This window comes from Syngnathus scovelli, chromosome 10 (genome assembly GCF_024217435.2).
Source record: "Syngnathus scovelli strain Florida chromosome 10, RoL_Ssco_1.2, whole genome shotgun sequence".
Classification (NCBI taxonomy): Eukaryota; Metazoa; Chordata; class Actinopteri; order Syngnathiformes; family Syngnathidae; genus Syngnathus; species Syngnathus scovelli.
In genome coordinates, this window is record NC_090856.1 from 11,906,268 (window position 1) to 11,925,811 (window position 19,544).

Below are 19,544 nucleotides of genomic sequence, written 5' to 3' on the forward strand. Positions count from 1 at the left end.
AATCACCTGTTATCCAATTTACTCACTACGTGCTCGTTTGATTTCTTCAGATTTAGGAAAATGCTAAGACACTGAAGCAGAAATTAGACTTACACAGGTTGGTTGAGTTCAATCACAATTCTTGTTTAGAAAGCTCTGTTTTCAGGAAAGTACAATACAGCGCTGGGCCCTTCAAGAGCAGAAAGTCTCCATTCAGAAAAGGCAATGTTCAAGGTTCTTTGATCAGCTTATATTCAGTTGCACATTGTGGGCCGAGATTGATGGGTGATGAGTCTTTGGGGTGGGGCAAGTTCGCCATTGGAGTGGGTGCTGGTTATGGGCAATTCGGTGTGTGTGGCGGCTGTTGTCTTCCATCCCGTCTTTTGGCCTTGGCAATCATCTTTGGCCGAGTCCTTGGCTGGCTCCCTCTGGCACCTCAAAGTCAAAGTCAAAGTCAAAGTCAGCTTTATTGTCAATTTCTCCACATGCCAAAGACACACAAAGAAACCGAAATTTCGTTCCCCCCTATCCCACGGTGACAAGACATGGCTCACAACAGACAAACAAGTAACAAGTATAACAAAAGCGTGCTGAATAAATAATGAATAAATAACACAACAATAAATAAATAAATAAGAGGAGCAGAAAAAAAAGGAGCAAGTGCGCGTACAGCAGACATTCCCGTTATCCACGTGACCTTCCTGTGAACATTCTTCTCCAATCTTGGACATACACTGTCGTACCTCATTCTTTCAATTTTGTACGAAATTATGTTAGCTTTTGGCTGTGACATCATTAATCTATTGCTGTTCTCTGACTGTAAAGTTTGTTCTTTTGATACTTCATGTCTTTGCTTATTCTTAGTTTAATCATGCTTCCAACCGTATCTTTTCTTTGTTAGGCAAAATATTTCCCTCTGAGCAGAGCGTTCAGTAGTAATCAAAAACTGGTGTCTAGCATTAGTCAAAACATAAGATACAATCAAGTACTGAACGGTCACGACGACTGTCCATGATTTAGAGAAAAACATCAGGCATGCATTACACAGTTCCTTAAGGGTCATTAAGCTATTTAGGCAATATCAAAAGACATACCGTATTTGCCGGTGTACAGGTCGACTCGGTGTATAAGTCGACCCCCTAAAATTCGACGGAAATTTACGATTTTATGATATATCCTTTGTATAAGTCGAGCTCAATTGTGGCATTATATTAAACTTCAAAATTCAATATGCGAAATTTATTGACGAAATGTGTTCAAATTCCGGGAGGCCGTGCGCATGCGGCTGTTTATAAGCACCGCGGAGGAGATCGCGGCCGGCGAGCTCGCGCACGCCGCCCGGCACCAACGGGAGGCCGGAAATAGCTCCAAGCCGAGCGGATCGGCACTTTATAAGCACCGCGGAGGAGATCGCGGCGCCTCATTCGACTTCCAGCGGCCGGCGAGCTCGCGCACCCGCCCGGCACATCCGGGAGGCCGTGCGCACGCGCCAAGTGGCCGAAAATAGCCCCCGCCGAGCGGATCGGCTGTTTATAAGCACCGCGGAGGAGATCGCGGCGCCTCATTTGACTTCCAGCGGACGGCGAGCTCGCGCACCCGCCCGGCACATCCGGGAGGCCGTGCGCACGCGCCAAATGGCCGAAAATAGCCCCCGCCGAGCGGATCGGCTGTTTATAAGCACCGCGGAGGAGATCGCGGCGCCTCATTCGACTTCCAGCGGCCGGCGAGCTCGCGCACCCGCCCGGCACATCCGGGAGGCCGTGCGCACGCGCCAAGTGGCCGAAAATAGCCCCCGCCGAGCGGATCGGCTGTTTATAAGCACCGCGGAGGAGATCGCGGCGCCTCATTCGACTTCCAGCGGCCGGCGAGCTCGCGCACCCGCCCGGCACATCCGGGAGGCCGTGCGCACGCGCCAAGTGGCCGAAAATAGCCCCCGCCGAGCGGATCGGCTGTTTATAAGCACCGCGGAGGAGATCGCGGCGCCTCATTCGACTTCCACCGGGCCGCGCACTCGCCCACGCCGCCCGGTTCAAATTTTCTAAGTGCAACGCACAATGAGATGCATGAGAAACGGCCTTGGTTACCATCACATTTGAAGCGATGAATACGAAGTTAAATTTTATGACTCGGTGTATAAGTCGAGGTCGATTTTTTTCGGTCGATTTTGGATCGAAAAAGGTCGACCAATACACCGGCAAATACGGTATGTTATTTCAAATTGCTCAGAAATATATATCAGATCATAAAGTTATAAAAACCTTTCTAATTACCACTTATCAAAAATGCCGAGTTATGTCTTCTTTATTGATTTGGTGTGTAGGTATAATTATATGCTTAAAATGTTTCTTTTATCGATTTAATATGTGAATATACTTTTCTGCTTATGTACTTTATTCAATGAGGTTTGAGCATATCTGTTTTTGTAGCTAGGCAGGACTTTTTTGTATTTCGACCCCATTCCTTCAACATATAAAACAATTTTCATCATCACAATTGTCTTTATTTTTCAAATGACAAAATAACCAAATATAAGCCACTTAGGCAGATGTGAATAACTCTAAAAACACAAATTCTGCCTTTCATTCATATTTGAAGAGTCAGATAACATTGAACAAATTGTATGAAATGTCTTAAATATACATGATTTACATTGCCTCATGAACATTTTAAACTTCGGAAGTAAAGGTTTGACTGTAATTTTGCCAATTCTGTGTTTTATGCATACGTTAGAGCAATACGGTAATTCGATGTTGTGAAGGTATCGCTAAATCTCGTGGGGGTTCATGCGTGGGAAAAAGACCACATATTGGCTACGGTTGTTGATCGCCATTAAAAGAGAAGCAAAAATCAAGAGCCTCCTTTGCTATCATTTACACACACCAGCACAAAGGAGGGACTTTGTCAGGCTGAAGTTGACAATGGTGGGACAGAAACTCCAGAAAGACTCCAGCCAACTTGACTCACCAGTTGTGGATGGACCGAGAGGATAGATGTTAACGTGGCATTGAAAATTTTCAGCCAACCGCAGTGGCTTAGCGAGGCACTCAGCCTCTTCCCATCTCGTTTGCGCTCCAGCGCCACATTTTCACTTGGAGAGTTGACATTTGGGAAAAAGGGACATTTTGATGTCTGTATGTCCGGACATTCAGGCAATTGCGAAATTGTACGACCAAATCAATGTTTGGTTTTCTGACTATAACTGACACTGTGATGTCATAGCGGAACAAATTGACCATAACCACCGAGTTCCCCAGCCAGTCGGTCACTTGGCAGCAAGCCAGACCCAGTTCAAGAGATGCTTTCGGCTCAACTTTATTTTTAGAGCACATGAAAAACAACCACGGCTGCATTCGAAACATGAATACGCCATAGCCAAAAATGAAGTAACGTTGTAATGTTAGCACAGATTAGCATTAGCAATGAGTGGAAAAAATACAAATAAACAGATGTTTGTCTTGAAAGTTATCTTCTAACATTACCTAGAAAGAATGCAGCAGAGGCACACGCCCGCGCCTGCTGCAAAGATCCTCCCAACTTGCAGTAACAACCCGGGCTAAAGTCAAAGCTGAGATACAAGTCTTGGTTCCCGGTCGTAAAAACGTACATGAATAAAAGATAAGGAAAAAGAAGCAAGCACACCACTGGACTTGGTGACGAAACGCAGACGAAAGGAACGATGTGAAATCATCTTTTGTCCTACAAGCTGGTTTCTTCCACGTGGTCTTGGCACACTTCCACAACCTTGTCCTGGTAGCCCAACACATCTTCCTGGTCCCCCTCCTCCTCCACCTCTCTCCTGTTGTCACACAAGACAACACGTGTGTTAGTCGCTGCCGTTATGTCGCACTCGACACAAAGTCGCCACACGCACGCAATTCTCGATGAAGTTCTATCGTTTTGTTGTCTGACGGTTTCTCTTGGCTGCTTTTGTTGCTGTGTCGTGCACTACCCGCCTATGGGACTTTAATGGTGCTGTGCCTTTTTTTTATTAATGCTTTTGCAACATGTTTCGCTTTAATTCAACGGACATTGTGCTGCTCCTTCTGGTGTGTCCCTATGAGGCAGCGTAACACACACACACCGAACAATATGAGTAAATCGAATGTGGTAACACAAAGCTGTACACATGTCACGCCCTTGTTCAAAAACAAACATACATTTATACGTAATTTGGCCTGTGCGCTCTTGTAGCTTTTTAGCTTTGGCAATACCAATTCCAGTTTTGCTTTGCAATCTGTCTTCTGTATTGCAATTGGTGGCTTTAAAAAGAAAAAGGTAAAGTGGTTTGCTTGAATCCACAATACCTGAGTCTCTTGACTGTACGTTTTGTTTTTAAGAAAAGCTTGACACAAGCACACTTTTTTTTTTTTTTTTTTTTTACCAGATAAGCGGTTTGGAACATGAATGAATGTTTGCTATCTGCCCAAAAAAAGGACAGAAGGAAATCACGGTTGGGAAAAAAATCGTAAACCGATTCTTTGCCTGCAACACAAAGTGAAAAGAAAAAATGCCCAAACGATAGCTCAAGAACTCAAACTGATTAGTTGAGGCACTGGTCCAAGTTCAAGCTAGCGGTGAAGGTTCATTGTTTACTGATAACGTTGGCGTGTGTGCGTGCGTGCGCGTGTGTGTGCGTGTGCATGCGTATGTGTGTGTGTGCGTGCATGCGCGCGCGTGTGTGTGTCTGTGTGTGTGTGTGTGCGTGCATGCGCGCGCGTGTGTGTGTCTGTGTGTGTGTGTGCATGCGTGGGCGGAACCTGTCGTTGCCCAACAGCCTGTTGAGGATGAGGAAGACAAAGATGACGAAGACGAAGACCACCACGGCCATCAGGCCCTTCAGCCACGGCTGAAGCGTCATCGACCCAGAAGGGGACGCACGCACACCTGACACACAATCAACAGACATTCTTGGTGTTACTTTAAAAAAACAAAAAGGGTTAGGCATATAAAATTGGCATGTAAACAAAATAGTGGCTAATTTTTTCATTTATTCATTTGTATTTATTGATATTAATATTTATTTATTGTGAATAAAATTATTAAAATAAACCATTACAAATTTTTTAAAATGGAGCAATTCCTGAGCTTCAATAGCAAAATAAAAATATGACACCTATTTTGTAATGGAAAAAAAAGCTTGTGTGAGTTTTTCAGCTATGTATTCATTTATTTCCATGTTTTAAATTTAACTAATATTGTTTAAATAAGAAGGCGACTCGGCACTGGTTAGCACATCTGCCTCACAGTTCAGAGGGTGCGGGTTCAATTCCACCTCCAGCCCTCCCTGTATGGAGTTTGCATGTTCTCCCCGTGCCTGCGTGGGTTTTCTTCGGGCACTCCGGTCTCCTCCCACATCCCAAAAACATACATGGTAGGCTGATTGAGCACTCCAAATTGCCCCTAGATGTGAGGGTGAGTGTGGATGGTTGTTCGTCTCTGTGTGCCCTGTGGCTGGCAACCGCTTCAGGGTGTCCCCTGCCTACTGCCCAATGACTGCTGGGATAGGCTCCATCATGCCCGCGACCCCGGTGGGGTCAAGCGGTACAGAAAATGGATGGATGGATGGATGGATGGATGGATGGATGGATGGATGGATGGATGGATGGATGGATGGATGGATGGATGGATGGATGGATGGATGGATGGATGGATGGATGTTTAAATGAACTATTTTGCATGTTTATGAAAATATTAAATAGATTATGAATGGTATATTTCATAGATATGACAAAAAACTCAATTATTCATTTTATTATTTATGTGTTATTATCACTATTCAAATAACCTTTTTAACATTTGTCTAACATCTCATCTGTTTTGAAATTGCCGCACAGAAGTTGGCCCAACACTGACGGAAAAACAAAACAAAAACATTATTTTACCTGTGTGAATGGAGGCCTGGGCTGCACTCTGCAGCGCACACAAGACGACGAAAGGCCAAAACATCCCGAAAGTATCCCAGTGGCTCGTTCATGCACAAAGACCGAGAACGCACGGCAATCCTCTAGTCTTTCCTTTTACTGTGGTGACCAAAGGTCACCAATATGTTGTGCTTCCCAGTCAGGGCGTGAATCATAACACTACCTGATACTTTAGTTATTAGCAGCGCACAGCTCATCACGAACAGCTCCTCATGACACGAATATCAAGACAGTTAGAAGGACTGGTATGATTTCAGACTGTCCCTAAAGGCAACGCGACATGCTTGATTAAGGATTCTGAAAACGGATCATTAGTTGCAGAAGGCCATTATTGTAAGGGAGCAGACAGTACAGCCAAGTGCGGAGCGACAGATACTTTACTGTGGGGAAAGAGGGGAATAGTGGGCGCTGGAGCGGCGATCGGGCTGGGGGGCGAACAGGTAGACTTCTGGGAAGGGAACTGACAGGCATGGACTGGCAGATGATACAGGCAATTCTGCTGGAGTACCAAAACAGTCAAGTGAGTCAGGCTTACAGGAACGGTTGAGCGAAGCGGCATCACGGGACAGGCTGACACGCGGGTTTGCGCTGGCTGCGCTGATATAGCGCACTCAACGAGCCCGCGACAGGTGGCGGCGATTCCGCTGACAGGAGGGGCGCGGTCGTGTCGCAGGTGGCGCAAGCACGTGACAACTATTTCGGACAGCCCGAAAGGCCACCCCTGTCTTTTCGCGAGTTGATCGTTTGTGAGCAAAACAGAAACTTCTGACTGTTACTTAAGATAACACCTGACACTGTGAAAGGTGAAAAACATACTTGCACCATTTTTATTGTATTGCTTTTTCAGTTAAAACAGTTTTAATTTTGTTTGCATTATTTTTGAATGGTCATAAGTTGTAATTATGTACAGCACTTTATTGCAGCTGCGGTTGTTGCAGTGGCTGGACGAGTTAATAGAAAATTGATCACCCATGATGAAAAATGTGATTTTGTACCGTGAACACCACACCAGTCGAATGCATTTGTTGTGAAGGAACCCAAATGGAAGCTGTTAGAGTGGTGCTCACTCCAACGTATTTTGCAAGAACCACACGGGAGACAGTATGCCCTTTAAGCACTTGCAAGTGGAGAATTTGCTCGTTACTGTAGGTACAGCAATGTTCGAACAAAGTCTGCCTTTGGTCTCTTGCAAGAGGAGGGTCCCAGCTCATTGTTTTGCAAGGTCGTGGAAACAGGAACTAGTGGAGCATTTTAGATGACTAACTAAGCAAGAATGTTTCAACACCATTTGGAAAGTTTCAACAACTGAATGGTTAAACTTTTCAGAGTCGAGGAAAGGTAAAAGGTTTAAACAAAGTTAATAATTCTAGTTTACATTTAGTCTACATAATCATACGATCAAGATAATCTGTAAACCCTAACAGAAGCGATGTGCTTTTGTGCCCGGTGGTGGCCTTAAAATGAGTGTTTAAGTCTTAAACACGGTATTCTTGTCTTAAACTTTAAGACATGAATACCGCCAAAAGACAGCACTTTATTTTCATATTAATCACGCTGTTGAAGGAACAGAAGCTTTTTTTTTTTTTTTTTTTGCAAACTTTATTTAGCAGAAGCATAGTAGAATATAAACATTCAAGGTTTTTTTTGTAACATATAAAACCAATCAAAGCACAAATTCAAAATTTCTTTTGTGGAATGAACATAAAACAGATCAAAGCACAAATTCGAAAAAGCAACACAAAACTTAAGATTCAAAAATGTTTCCATTTGGTGGAAGGACACACCAAAGATCTCTTCCAAAAATAACAATGTATGCGCACTTTTCGTGTTGAAAACAAGAGTCAAACCTGAATAGAAGTAAAGCTTTGTAGTGTTCGCTCGTGAGTGAACGATTCGTTAAAAATGAACAAATCTTTTCAGTGAACGATAGTGAACGAATCATTTTCTAAAGCGATTCGTTCTTTTTTTCCTTTCATATAACTTCAACCAGTAGGTGTCAGTCATGCCCATTGAAGCTGGTGCCACCTCGCCGTAAAACAAAACAAAGAAGAAAATAACGTAACTTCCCGTTCACGAACGAGTCGTGAATTGCATTTCCCGTTCACCAACGAACGAATTTGTGAGTGAACGAATCACTCACTGAGTGAATCACTTACTGAGTGAATCACTCATTGAGTGATTCGCATTTCCAGTTCACCGCGAGAACGGATCAGTGAGGGAACGAATCCCGGCTTTCCCGTTCGCGAACGAGTCAATGAGTGAACTGCCTTCCTCTGCATCAACGATACAGTCTGTGAATAAGTTGCGTCTCCTGGCGTGAACTATGTAAGCCAGAATTTAGATTTACGATTTACTTATACAGTGGAGCCTGGGTTTTCGAACGTCCCGGTTCTCGAACAAATTAGTATTCGAACAAAAAATTCGAGATATTTTTGCTTCGGATGTCGGACGAAATTCGGTTGTCGAACCTGCCGAGATGACCCACATGCCAACTGACTCATTTTGTTATTACGTTCTCGTTACGCTGAGGATTGCATCAACTCTAATCATGCCTCCAAAGGAAGTAAGTGGAAGCAGTAAAGCCATCCCAAAACACAAAGACACTCCATAAGCAATGCGACAGTGAGCGCCCGGCGCGCTGCAGTTGCGCGATCGGACCAAATTAAGCTCCCTGCGTACTGAGGTCTACTTAAATTTTGGAAAGTCCATTAGGATATTCCAAATATTTTCTAAATTTTAGCGACCGCTCTGTCACAATAATGCGACTAGCGCGGTCCAGTTGCGTGGTCGGCGACGCGCTACGGTTGGGCGTTCGGCGGCGCGCTGCAGCTGCGCGATCGGACAAAATGCGCAAATGAAAAAATGCTTAAAAAAGGCTTTTTTTTTTTGTTTTGTATGGAACGGATTGATTTTTTTTCATTATTTGTAATGGGAAAACATGTTTCGGAATTCGAACGATTCACTTCTCGAACAGCCTTCTGAAACCGATTGTGTTCGAAAACCGAGGCTCCACTATAGTAAGTTTTAAATAACGTGTATGCATATATATATGCCTAAACGTTGTTATCCAATATATCGACTGCAGTTTCATATTAGACTGCTGGTTTGAGATGTACTTTTATTATTATTATTGTTATTATTATTATTATTATTATTATTATTATTATTATTATTATTTTAATAAACATTTATGTTAAAACTTGTCAAGTGTTTTATTCCTTGTTTTTATATTCGCCTATTAAAATATAAAAATCTGACATTTGGTCAACAGCTTTATATGACATGTATATGTGTTTTACGTTGTTATATGAGTTGGTGCCCCCCAAAATAACAAATGTCGGCATAACGTTTTTTTTTCAACCTTTTATTCAAACACATTCGGTATAATAACACCATCAACTACAAGCCAACAAATACAAAATTAAAACATCAATGTTGGCATAACGTGTGTCGGATTCATTGAAAGATTCGTTTGAACGAATCTTTTGATCACCTAAAAGAACTGCAATGCACATCACTAACGCTTTGCATCAACAGGAAGTGACGTATTTAAGTCGCTGTTGGCGGACGGAAGTGATCGGCGTCCGAGCGTGGAGGTAAACAAATGCACAAGAAAGCTTGCTGACTCTAAGAGCACTGCCACACAAGCGAGGAAATGTCTCATTTGAGAGGTGCGCAGCAGGTGGATTCAGTACGAGGCTTCAGGACGCCCGAAAGTGAGCCCAGCGTCCCGTATGGACTCCTCAAGGCGGCCCGGCAGAGCGGAACGCTAAATCTGACCAATCGGAGTCTCACCGAAGGTGCTTTCAACCTACGTGACGCTTTTGTAACTGATTTCATGTCTTCAGTGCTACTTTCAATGGGTGTCCTTTCTATTTCTTACTGAAACGACATCATAATCAATTTGCAACAAACCTTAATATTTCAAACCCAATCGGCTCTTGATAAGGTCGGTAACGCACACTCCCAAACAAACATACATATATACACACCAACATACACACACGCACACACACGTATGTATATATGTATGTATGTGTATGTTTGTGCATGTATGCATGTATGTACGTACGAACGTTCGTGTACATGTCGGTTACAGTGGTACAGGAGTCATTAACGATGGAAGTGGGTCGCCTAACAAAAGAAATGAACGTCTAACCTTTAGAACAATGTAGTATTGCTCCAAATGTCTGTTTACATTCCTTTAGTGTACGTATATATGTTAAAGTCCCAAAAGTCCCAATGATCATCGTCACACACACATCTGGGTGTGGTGAAATGTGTCCATCCCCTGGGGGAGAGGGGAGCAGTGAGCAGCAGCGGTGCCGCGCTCGGGAATCATTTGGTGATCTAACCCCCCAATTCCAACCCTTAATGCTGAGTGACAAGCAGGGAGGCAATGGGTCCCATTTTTATAGTCTTTGGTATGACCCGGCCGGGGTTTGAACCCACAACCTTCCAGTCTCAGGGCGGACACTCTACTACTAGGCCACTGAGCTGTGTGTGTAGAAAGTAACGTCTTTTTTGTATCACTAGCTGAACATTTAACTGGTGTACAGTAACATTGTCCTTCGTATTTAACTTTGCAACAGAGAAAATGGTCCGACTTTTAAGGAAAATGTTTGTTTGACTGTCATAATATTTGTGTTAGTGTACGAATAGCAAGACGGCGGGCTTGAAAGCTGATCAAGTCTGTGTGCATTGATGTTTTGCTCATACCAGTTCCGGCGAGCGTGTACCGGCTGAATGTGGACACACCCGCCGAGGCCCATCACAACGTGTCATTCGGCGCGTCAGAGCGCTGGTGGGAGCAAACGGACCTCACTAAGCTGCTGATGGCGTCCAACCGTCTCACAAGCTTGTCCGATGACATCCGACTGCTGCCTGCTCTCACCACGCTCGATGTACGCCGGCCGCACAGTGCTCTCATCGTTCTTTGCATCATTACCACTTTGGGACCGCCTGCCTGCCTGCCTGCTTATTGATGGCAAAATAATTGATTTACAAACATGTCATTGAAAAAGACTCAAGTTGAACGTCGGCGGCTGTCGACATTCACTCGACAACTTGAATTTTCTTTTCTCACCATCACGATTGTACCACACGTACGGCAACTCTGTCGGCGTGTCGGTTGCTTAAGTATTTGGTCCCTATGCGAGCGGCCTGAATGACGTGAACGAGGCTTGTCGTTTGTGTCGTAGCTGCACGACAACCAACTGCAGATGCTGCCGGCCGCCTTAGGGGAACTGCGGGAGCTTCAGCAGCTGCGACTCGGGTAGGTTGTGCGCCCGGCCGCGTAGGACCCTTTTGTCTTTGGGCTTTGCCGCTTGTTAAGCGATCTGTGTTGTGCCGTTGCTGTAGTCTCAACTGTTTGAGGTCACTGCCAATGGAGGTGTATGCTTTGAAGAACCTGCGGAACCTAACGCTGCAGCAGAACCTGCTGGACGCGCTGCCTGAGGAGCTGGGACAACTGGAGGCGCTGACCGAGCTGGTAGCTACCCACCAACCGCTTGCCGAAAATGTGCACAAGAAACACGACTTCATCGATGCACGCCAACGATGTCCGTAACGTTCGTCGTAGACGCGCGTTCGTGACGTAGACAAATACTTCCAACCATTTTGAAATGTTCCTCATTGTGATGAAGCACAGGTATTTGATCGACTCTGACACCATGATGATCTTAAGCCACAATATCAGTGTTCAAATTAGAGCCGTAAAGTGACTTTTGTTTTTAATATTTGGGTAATTAAAATAATTGTACCCTTATTAAGCATAATCACACACGTCAGTTTTAAATACATGAACGTTTACTGTCTTTTTCTCTTTTAATTTTTCATACTAAATATCAGTGTTGCCTCACTGCCAAAGCTATTTTTAGAACAGGGTCACTTGTGTCCTTGAGGCTAATGAGTAGCCGCATATCAAGAGGCGATTCAATTGGAGGAGATTCACTTCAAGGAGGCTCTCGATTTTTTTTTCTTTTTTTTTTTTTTTCTTTATTCAAGTCACACCAAAATGCCCACGTCGAATGGTGATGCCGTTTTACAGTGGGTTGTTGTAGTTGTGCAGAACTTAGCCAACGCTTTAAATGGGCGAGGCTTGATCACTTGTGCCGTGCGCCAGGACCTGTCCGACAACCGGCTGACGGAGCTCCCGTCAAGCCTAGGCCGCCTCTGCCGCCTGCAAAAGCTCCACTTGTGTCGCAACGAGCTCGGCCGTCTGCCTGACAGCCTGTCACTGCTCACCAGTAAGACTCCCATTCGAGATGGGGCTGAGCCGTCCGGACCATGAAAAGCACATTTTTGGAACTGATTGTGTTTGCTTCTTCCCCCTGCAGATGTGAAGCTACTGGACTGTAGCAACAACCTGCTGAGCGACGTTCCCACCAGCCTTTCGCAGATGGCAGCCCTGGAGCAGCTCTACCTGCGCCACAACAAGCTTTGCCATCTCCCGCTGGTTCACGCCCCCGTGCTCAAGGTGACACTTGAAAAGCCACAAAATGAAATGTTTTTAAAGTAAGACCCCAAAACTTAACTTTATTTTGAATCTCCCTACACCCTACACATTTGAAACTGTGTCAAAATAAAATACAAATATTAAGATTTCTGTTTTTGGTTTGGAAAAAAAAGTGAAATATTTGATCATTTTGAAATTGAAAAATGAAATTTTCAAATCCCTGGCATTAAGCCAAAACCTGTTGAGTCACAATTTGGTCACTTTTGTGTGTGTCAAAAATGTACACTATTAGACAGTCTCCTGAAGAGCGAGGGTTCAAGAGTGAGCATCTGCGCTGCCAAGCACAATTTAACACATTTGAACCGTCCGTCTGTTGCTTGCTAGGAGCTCTACGTGGGCAACAACCAGATCACCGGCATGTCCGGCGAGCACCTAGCTGGCTTGGGCGTCTTGTCCGTGCTGGAGCTGCGAGACAACAAAATCAGCGCACTGCCTGAGCAGTTGGCGGCGCTGGGCACACTCACGCGCCTCGACCTCACTAACAACAACATCGGCATGTGAGTCCCGCCTCCTCCCGTGCGGCTGTGCTTCGCAGACTCTGGCGCTGCTGACATCTACGCGTGTGGCAGGCTTCCTGCGGCACTCGGCCTGCTGCCCGAGCTGAAGATTCTGCTGCTGGAGGGGAATCCTCTGCGTGGGATCAGGAGAGACCTGCTGACGGTTTGTCCTCTCGGCAGCTCACCTTTTGCCTCCGTGCTGTTTGTCTGTCCGCCTAAAATTGGACAACGTTTGAGGGCGGCGCCTCAACGTACCGACCGGCTTTTGAAATTTGGATGAAGCATACGTGGAAAGGAAAGTGTATTGAACAAACACTGAGCGCCAAGCAAACGAATGACGCTGGACTTTTCCTTGACCACAGAAAGGAACCAACGAGCTTCTCAAGTACCTCAGGGGAAGAATTAAAGGTACGCTCGCACCTTCGCCGCATTCTGCTGACGCATTTGCACGAGCTCGCGTGGTGTTCCGACCTGCTTGTGTGCTTTTTCAGAGGACCCCAAGAGCGCTGGCGACGTGCCGACTGCCATGACGCTGCCCAGCCAGGCCGACGTCAACGTGCATAACATCAAAACGCTCAAGTCGCTGGTGTACAGGTGAGTGAGCTAAGTCGGGAGACAGACAGCCTTCTGGAACCTGCAGCCGTGACCTTCTCGTGCGCCCGCTCAGTGACAAGAAGGCTGATCGCATCCCGGGCGAGCTGTTCCTGGCCGCCGCCGAGCACACAGTCACCTCTGCCGACTTCAGCAAGAACCTGCTGAGCGAGGTGCCACCGAGGTGAGCGGAGAAGGGCGCGCCTGGGGTCTGACGCGTCGGTAAAGCGAGCGACTCTGCGTAGGCTGGCTGACACACAGGCGTCGCTGACGGAGCTCAATGTAGCGTTCAACAGGCTGAGCTGCTGCGAGCCGCTCTGCTCTCTGGCCAACCTGCTGCACCTGGACCTTAGGTACGAGTCTGCCTTCATGCTGCCATTTTCAGCTCCATTTTGCAGCTTTCTGATCTGCTTCTTGTACATGCGTGCGTCAGGAACAACCAGCTGAGGCATTTGCCGGCCGCGCTGAAGAACTTGACAAGACTTCACTCGCTCATCCTCAACTTCAACAAGTAAGCAAATCTCATCAAAGCCAAGGCAGGAAGGTTCGGCCGGCCAGCCAACGGGATTGTGCTGCAGGTTCAAGTCCTTCCCAGAGGTTTTGTACGACATGCCGTCGCTGGAGACCATCCTGCTGGCCAACAACCAGGTGGCGAGCATGGACCCCGCCCGCTTGCTGGGCCTGCTGCGCCTGTCCACGCTGGACTTGTCCAACAACGACCTGCTCAACGTGCCGCCTCAACTGGGCCTGTGCACCACACTCAGGTGGCTGACTCTTACCATTGACTCGTCACACGCGAGGCTCACTCTGAACGACTTTTAAAATGGCTTTGGCACTTGGTAGTTTCTCAAAAGTGCTGCGTTTATATTGTTCAGGTCTCTCAGTCTGGAGGGCAATCCTTTTCGGACGCCGCGAGCCGCCATCATGACCAAGGGAACGGACGCCGTGTTGGAATACCTGCGCAGCCGCATTCCTGCATGAGCACCAAAACTTTGTGGGCTTTCAAGCGCATATGGCCCGTGCTACCTGAATGCCTGCATGCAATGGGGAGTCAAAGACGCATGGCTAACAGCATCTAAGTGGCAGTGTTGTATGGTAAATGTTTTGATTCAATGGTGGGAGATTAATGCCTTCGATTTCTTATAATATCACACTAATGATATATTCTTTTGTCAAATGTAAATATTGGAATTGATATATGTCCACTAAATAAGTAACCCCAGACTGTACACATGACGAAAGTTATCCTCAGAATCAAATTACATTACAGACATGGGAAAAAATAAGTTAACATTGCCACTGTGTTCTCACTATTAAGATTTTTTTATTGAAAGAAAAAAGAAAAAACACAAATATAGTTGCTTTTTTCTATTATTTTTTTTTTATTAAAAATGCACATAAATGAACATTATTACGGTGCCGTTAGTTTCTGAATTACAAATGTCCAATTATCCTAGAGCCTCGATGTCAAGCGCTAATTAGTGAAACAATGACACATTATAACTTAATTTATTGCTGCACAATATTACATTACATTGATCAATTTTGCAGTAGTACCGTTATTCTCTCTTACTATTTGAATGACGCACACATCGAAAACACGTAAAATGACGACTTCATTGGGATTTAGTGTAGTTCGTCCAATTTGGGTTACCGTAGCATGACGTCATCAATAGTCGCAGCCTTCGAGCTGCCAGTCTTAACACTGGAGTACATGTACTACGTCGAGCTGCTTCAGGTAGCGTCTTTCCCAATGCTAATAAGCCCTTGAAGCTTTCCGTCAGCATGGCGTGGATAAACAACACACGTCGCGTGTTCATCTGGTAAGATTATTTTGAGTTTCTAGTTCTTTTTTTGTTATATTCACGATTGGATAGCAAGAGTCACCTAAAAATCAGCAAGAGGAAAGGGCTTGGTTTCAAATTGTAATATTCAGGGGTGAGAATTTTCCGCGCATTTCCGTGTTTTATTTCCGACGAAAGTATGTTCGTGAATCGTGTAAATCCGTTGAGAATTTTGAAAAGACATGTTCCCAAGTCCCGTTGTCCGAATCAAACCGTTTAACTCTGGAGTTCGTCTTTCTTTACTGATGACCTCCTGCTTCGACCAAAAATCCATTGTTGAAAATCGTTTGGATATGTAATCCTCCATTATAAAACGAAATGTAAAAACGGAAAAAAAGACAAAAAACGAATGTAAAACGAAATAAATGGACGACTGCTCCTCAGTTATTCACTGTAAATTTGAACTGGAGATGTCTTATTCTACAGGTAGGCGCATGAAGCATCCCGGGATCACTAGCACCCCCTGCCATAAGGCTAGAGAACCTTTTTTTTCGTAGCCTCCGTAAGGTCTCTTTTCAAAGCCGTTCTGTTCATCCAAAGAAACACGACGTTACAGACAGATGACAAAAAAACCCTAGATATTATATACATCAGTTTAACTACAGAAGTTAGTTAATATAGCCAGTGTTTGAACACTTAAACAGCGATTGAACACTTAAACAGCGACAAAGACAGAGAGCAGTTCAGTCTAACTCAGGGGTGCACAAACTTTTTGACTTGCGGGCCGAATTAGGTTCCAAATTTTGACCGGGGGGCCGAACCAGGAGCAGATGGATGTAGTGTTTGTGTGAAGTAATATAAACGACCTGTAAAGGTCATTGCATAAAAGGTTTTGGCCTTTAGTAGGTAGTAAAGCATGGATATTCAAAAAAAGTTTTTTGAAAACAAATGTATTTATTAACAGCATAAAAAAAAAAACATCCCTAAAAAACTGCTATCAGTGATTCTCATAAAATACGACACTGTTATTATGAATAACAGTCTCCATCACTTCAGTGCCTGCAGGTCAGATTAATGAAAGATGTTTATCTTATGAGATCACATCAAACGGCAAACATTCTGACCAAATATATCATCTTGAAGAATCGGTGAAAGCATACATCCAAATAAAGTAATCAAAACGGCAACACGGTGAGGGGTATCTGAAAATCAGAGCAGAGTTTTAACTCACAAACACCTGGTAACAGAGGTGGGGAAACGGGAAACACTTCCTTAAAGTAAGCCTTAAGAACTTTACAGGTTAAGATTAGTCACAAACAGGTGGTGCATCAATGTCCTTGAGCATCCTGCATTGTTTGAAAATGAGAATGGTCGCTAGTTTCAATCCCTGCTATTTGTACAGATCATATTCAAAATGCATTTTTTTACAACAAACTTGAAAGCCTCCCCTTCGTTTTCAGTGGGAACAGTGTTGTTGGTCTCCCTTTTTTTGCTAGTGTGTCATAGTGTGGAGTAAAATTTGTTGTGGCAATTCTTAGGAGAGATCCGAGGTGTTGGTCCGTTTACCTAGATTTGTGACGGGTTGATGTTGATGTTCATGTGGCTGAACGTCACGTTGTGTACGTCGAGCCAAATTGGCCACTCTTCTTAAGCACTCGGCACTCAGTGTCCACCTTGCTTTTCCTTGGGCGACTCATTTTAATGGAAGGATTCCAGGGGAAGCTTTGTGGGTGGCTTTAGCGTAAAACTGTATCCGAAAGCGCGCAAATTACAAGAATGCTGTCACAGCCCACGCTCTAAATTCGGCACTGATACAAATAGAGCGCGAGTGCGCCATTTCCGTACTACTGAGTACGTACACGCACTTGTGAGTGTGCACCGAGCTTTCTGACATGGCTTCCGGTAGTAAATGCGCAGGCGAGTGGTTCCCCATCTACTGGGGAAACGCAGTCATTGCAGGCAAAATGACCCCAAAAAAATGTTTAATAATACAATTTATTTAGGGTTGGCGGGCCGGATTAAACGGTCCCGTGGGCCGGATGTGGCTTGCGGGCCGTAGTTTGCCCATCCCTGGTCTAACTGCATAGCCTGTCAACAAAGGCAGCCGTGTGATTACGCAATCCTCAGAGGAGGCGAGGCAGGAATTTGGCTCCTCCGAGCAAATCGTCTTCGGTTTTCAAATAATTCTAAAAATTCAGCGATTTTGGTTCAAAATAAGGAACTATTGAAATTAAAAGGAAAATTACTTTATAATAAAAACAATTGAATTTGTTTTTCCCATTTTCATGATGGCAGGGGAGGCGTGGCCTCCCTTGCCTCCTCTGACCGCACGTCCCTGAGATATAGATAGATAGATAGATAGATAGATAGATAGATAGATAGATAGATAGATAGATAGATAGATAGATAGATAGATAGATAGATAGATAGATAGATAGATAGATAGACGCACGCCCCCCCCCCCCCCCCCCCCGCTACTTTTCCGTGCTTTTTCACATTTGCCATTCTCATCCCTGTATATTTGATCATTTCTTCACTAGGTTTGAAGCACGCAAAGCACCCTGCATAAAGGCACGTGAAGTCTCTCTGATGCCAACACGCGCTCGCGCGCACACACAATGTAATACTGTGCACTGACACGCACACAAAACACACACTAGCAGATGGACTGAGAAACAAACGGCTGATTTCACTATACAATGTCTTGAGTATGTTGATTAGATTTTTGTAAATTCCGTGCAAATGGTTCTGAACGGCCGTGTCGTCGTAATTGTGACTTTTTCCCTAGGTGTTCTGCGAGGTCCCTCGCACTCACACCGCCCGCTCGCCTCAACTCCAACAGGACGTCGGTGGTGCACTGCGGTCGACAGAAATACGAACGCTCATACCCGGCGATGCTGGTGCGGCCAGACGGCTCCACCATCAACATCCGATACAAAGAACCCAGACGCATCCTCATGGTAAGCGACGGCGCCCGTATGCCGCTTCTGTTGTCTCTGCGTCTTCAATTGGTTTGTGTTTTTGCCAGATGCCAGTCGATCTTTCCACATTGTCGGAGGAGCAGCGGCGTAGTCATCAGAAGAGGCGTGAAGTCAAGAAGACAGTGAAACGGACCGCGGTCGACTATGAGGACGACTTCAAGGTGGACGCATACAGCCGATTCTGGGACAAGACGAAATAAGGAGAAGACGCTCGCCCTTAAGATTGTAAATTGTATGAATATTTGGGTTTGCTCTTTGTTCATCAATTGATTGAAATAAACATTGTGACTAGGGCTGGGTGTCATGGCCAATTTTCTAAATCAATTCGATTTCGATTCTGAAGGTTCTGAATCGATTAATTGCGATTTGGTTCGGGTCGAATCAATTGAACCTGCCCTTAAATAATGAAAACAGCTCACCTCTGTAGAAAAGTACACGACTTATTTTTCTCGTCAGGTTTCAGGTTCAAACATGAATTAAACTTGAAAATTCACATTGATTGTTAGAGATTTGCTCACTCCAACTTATTTTGCAAGAACCACACGGGAGACAGGCAAGTTCTTTTAGACACCTGCAGGTGGAGAGTTCACTCGCTCTAGAATGAAGTCTGAAAGTCTCCTCCCTGCAAGGGCATATTTATTAGGAGGAACAGAGTGGGGGTGAGAGTGGACAAGTTTGGTGAACCCCCGGCCTCTGATAAGATCAGAGCAGGGGGTGTTTTACACTGTTGTGGGAAACAGAACAACTTTGATTGCTTCCCCTGCAGCTGGTCAATCAAGCAGAGGAAGCAACCACTTCATCTTACTCTGCATTGTGAGGGCAAGACAAGATTGATTTAATCATTATAGTCTACATTCCAACATAATCCTACGATAAAGATAACCTGGAAAACCCTAACATTGATTGTAAAAAAGATTTGTCAGTCTTAAAAGTGCAAGTGACAGCACATTAACAACAATTTGCATAAAGGCATTGAACCAAACGCTTGATTACAGGCAAAATAACAAAACTGAAAGTAAAATTTACCTCTCAAAGTCAAAGTCAAAGTCAGCTTTATTGTCAATTTCTCCACATGCCAAAGACACACAAAGAAACCGAAATTTCGTTCCCCCCTATCCCACGGTGACAAGACATGGCTCACAACAGACAAACAAGTAAACAAGTATAACAAAAGTGTGCTGAATAAATAATGAATAAATAACACAACAATAAATAAATAAATAAGAGGAGCAGAAAAAAAAAGGAGCAAGTGCGCGTACAGCAGACATTCCCGA

General features: G+C 44.8%; 3 protein-coding genes across 5 annotated transcripts; 2 read left to right on the forward strand and 1 right to left on the reverse strand.

Moving 5' to 3' along the window:
• Window positions 1-2,542: 2,542 nt before the first annotated feature.
• On the reverse strand, window positions 2,543-6,007 carry LOC125975801 (small integral membrane protein 24-like). Its single transcript, XM_049731817.2, has 3 exons — window positions 5,862-6,007; window positions 4,737-4,863; window positions 2,543-3,775 (listed from the first exon to the last, which is right to left on the reverse strand). Exons 1-3 carry the CDS (start codon window positions 5,923-5,925, stop codon window positions 3,676-3,678), a joined length of 291 nt encoding a protein of 96 aa, XP_049587774.1. The 5' UTR covers window positions 5,926-6,007; the 3' UTR covers window positions 2,543-3,675.
• A 3,395-nt stretch (window positions 6,008-9,402) lies between these two features.
• On the forward strand, window positions 9,403-14,916 carry lrrc40 (leucine rich repeat containing 40). 2 transcript variants are annotated; one of them, XM_068652164.1, is made up of 16 exons: window positions 9,403-9,496; window positions 9,580-9,700; window positions 10,623-10,804; window positions 11,102-11,175; window positions 11,262-11,391; window positions 12,025-12,148; window positions 12,239-12,378; window positions 12,742-12,914; window positions 12,987-13,077; window positions 13,277-13,322; window positions 13,406-13,508; window positions 13,582-13,689; window positions 13,751-13,858; window positions 13,939-14,016; window positions 14,084-14,269; window positions 14,381-14,916. In XM_068652164.1, exons 3-16 carry the CDS (start codon window positions 10,736-10,738, stop codon window positions 14,484-14,486), a joined length of 1,536 nt encoding a protein of 511 aa, XP_068508265.1. In that variant the 5' UTR covers window positions 9,403-9,496; window positions 9,580-9,700; window positions 10,623-10,735; the 3' UTR covers window positions 14,487-14,916. The 2 variants fall into 2 exon arrangements, with proteins under 2 accessions (XP_068508265.1, XP_049586378.1); XM_049730421.2 differs by having other exon boundaries at window positions 9,441-9,700.
• Window positions 14,917-15,164: 248 nt separating this feature from the next.
• On the forward strand, window positions 15,165-18,563 carry mrpl55 (mitochondrial ribosomal protein L55). 2 transcript variants are annotated; one of them, XM_049731792.2, is made up of 4 exons: window positions 15,174-15,328; window positions 17,830-17,909; window positions 18,078-18,249; window positions 18,318-18,563. In XM_049731792.2, coding segments are annotated over exons 2-4 (327 nt in total). In that variant the 5' UTR covers window positions 15,174-15,328; window positions 17,830-17,907; the 3' UTR covers window positions 18,471-18,563. The 2 variants fall into 2 exon arrangements, with proteins under 2 accessions (XP_049587741.1, XP_049587749.1); XM_049731784.2 differs by lacking the exon at window positions 17,830-17,909 and having other exon boundaries at window positions 15,165-15,328.
• Window positions 18,564-19,544: the final 981 nt, after the last annotated feature.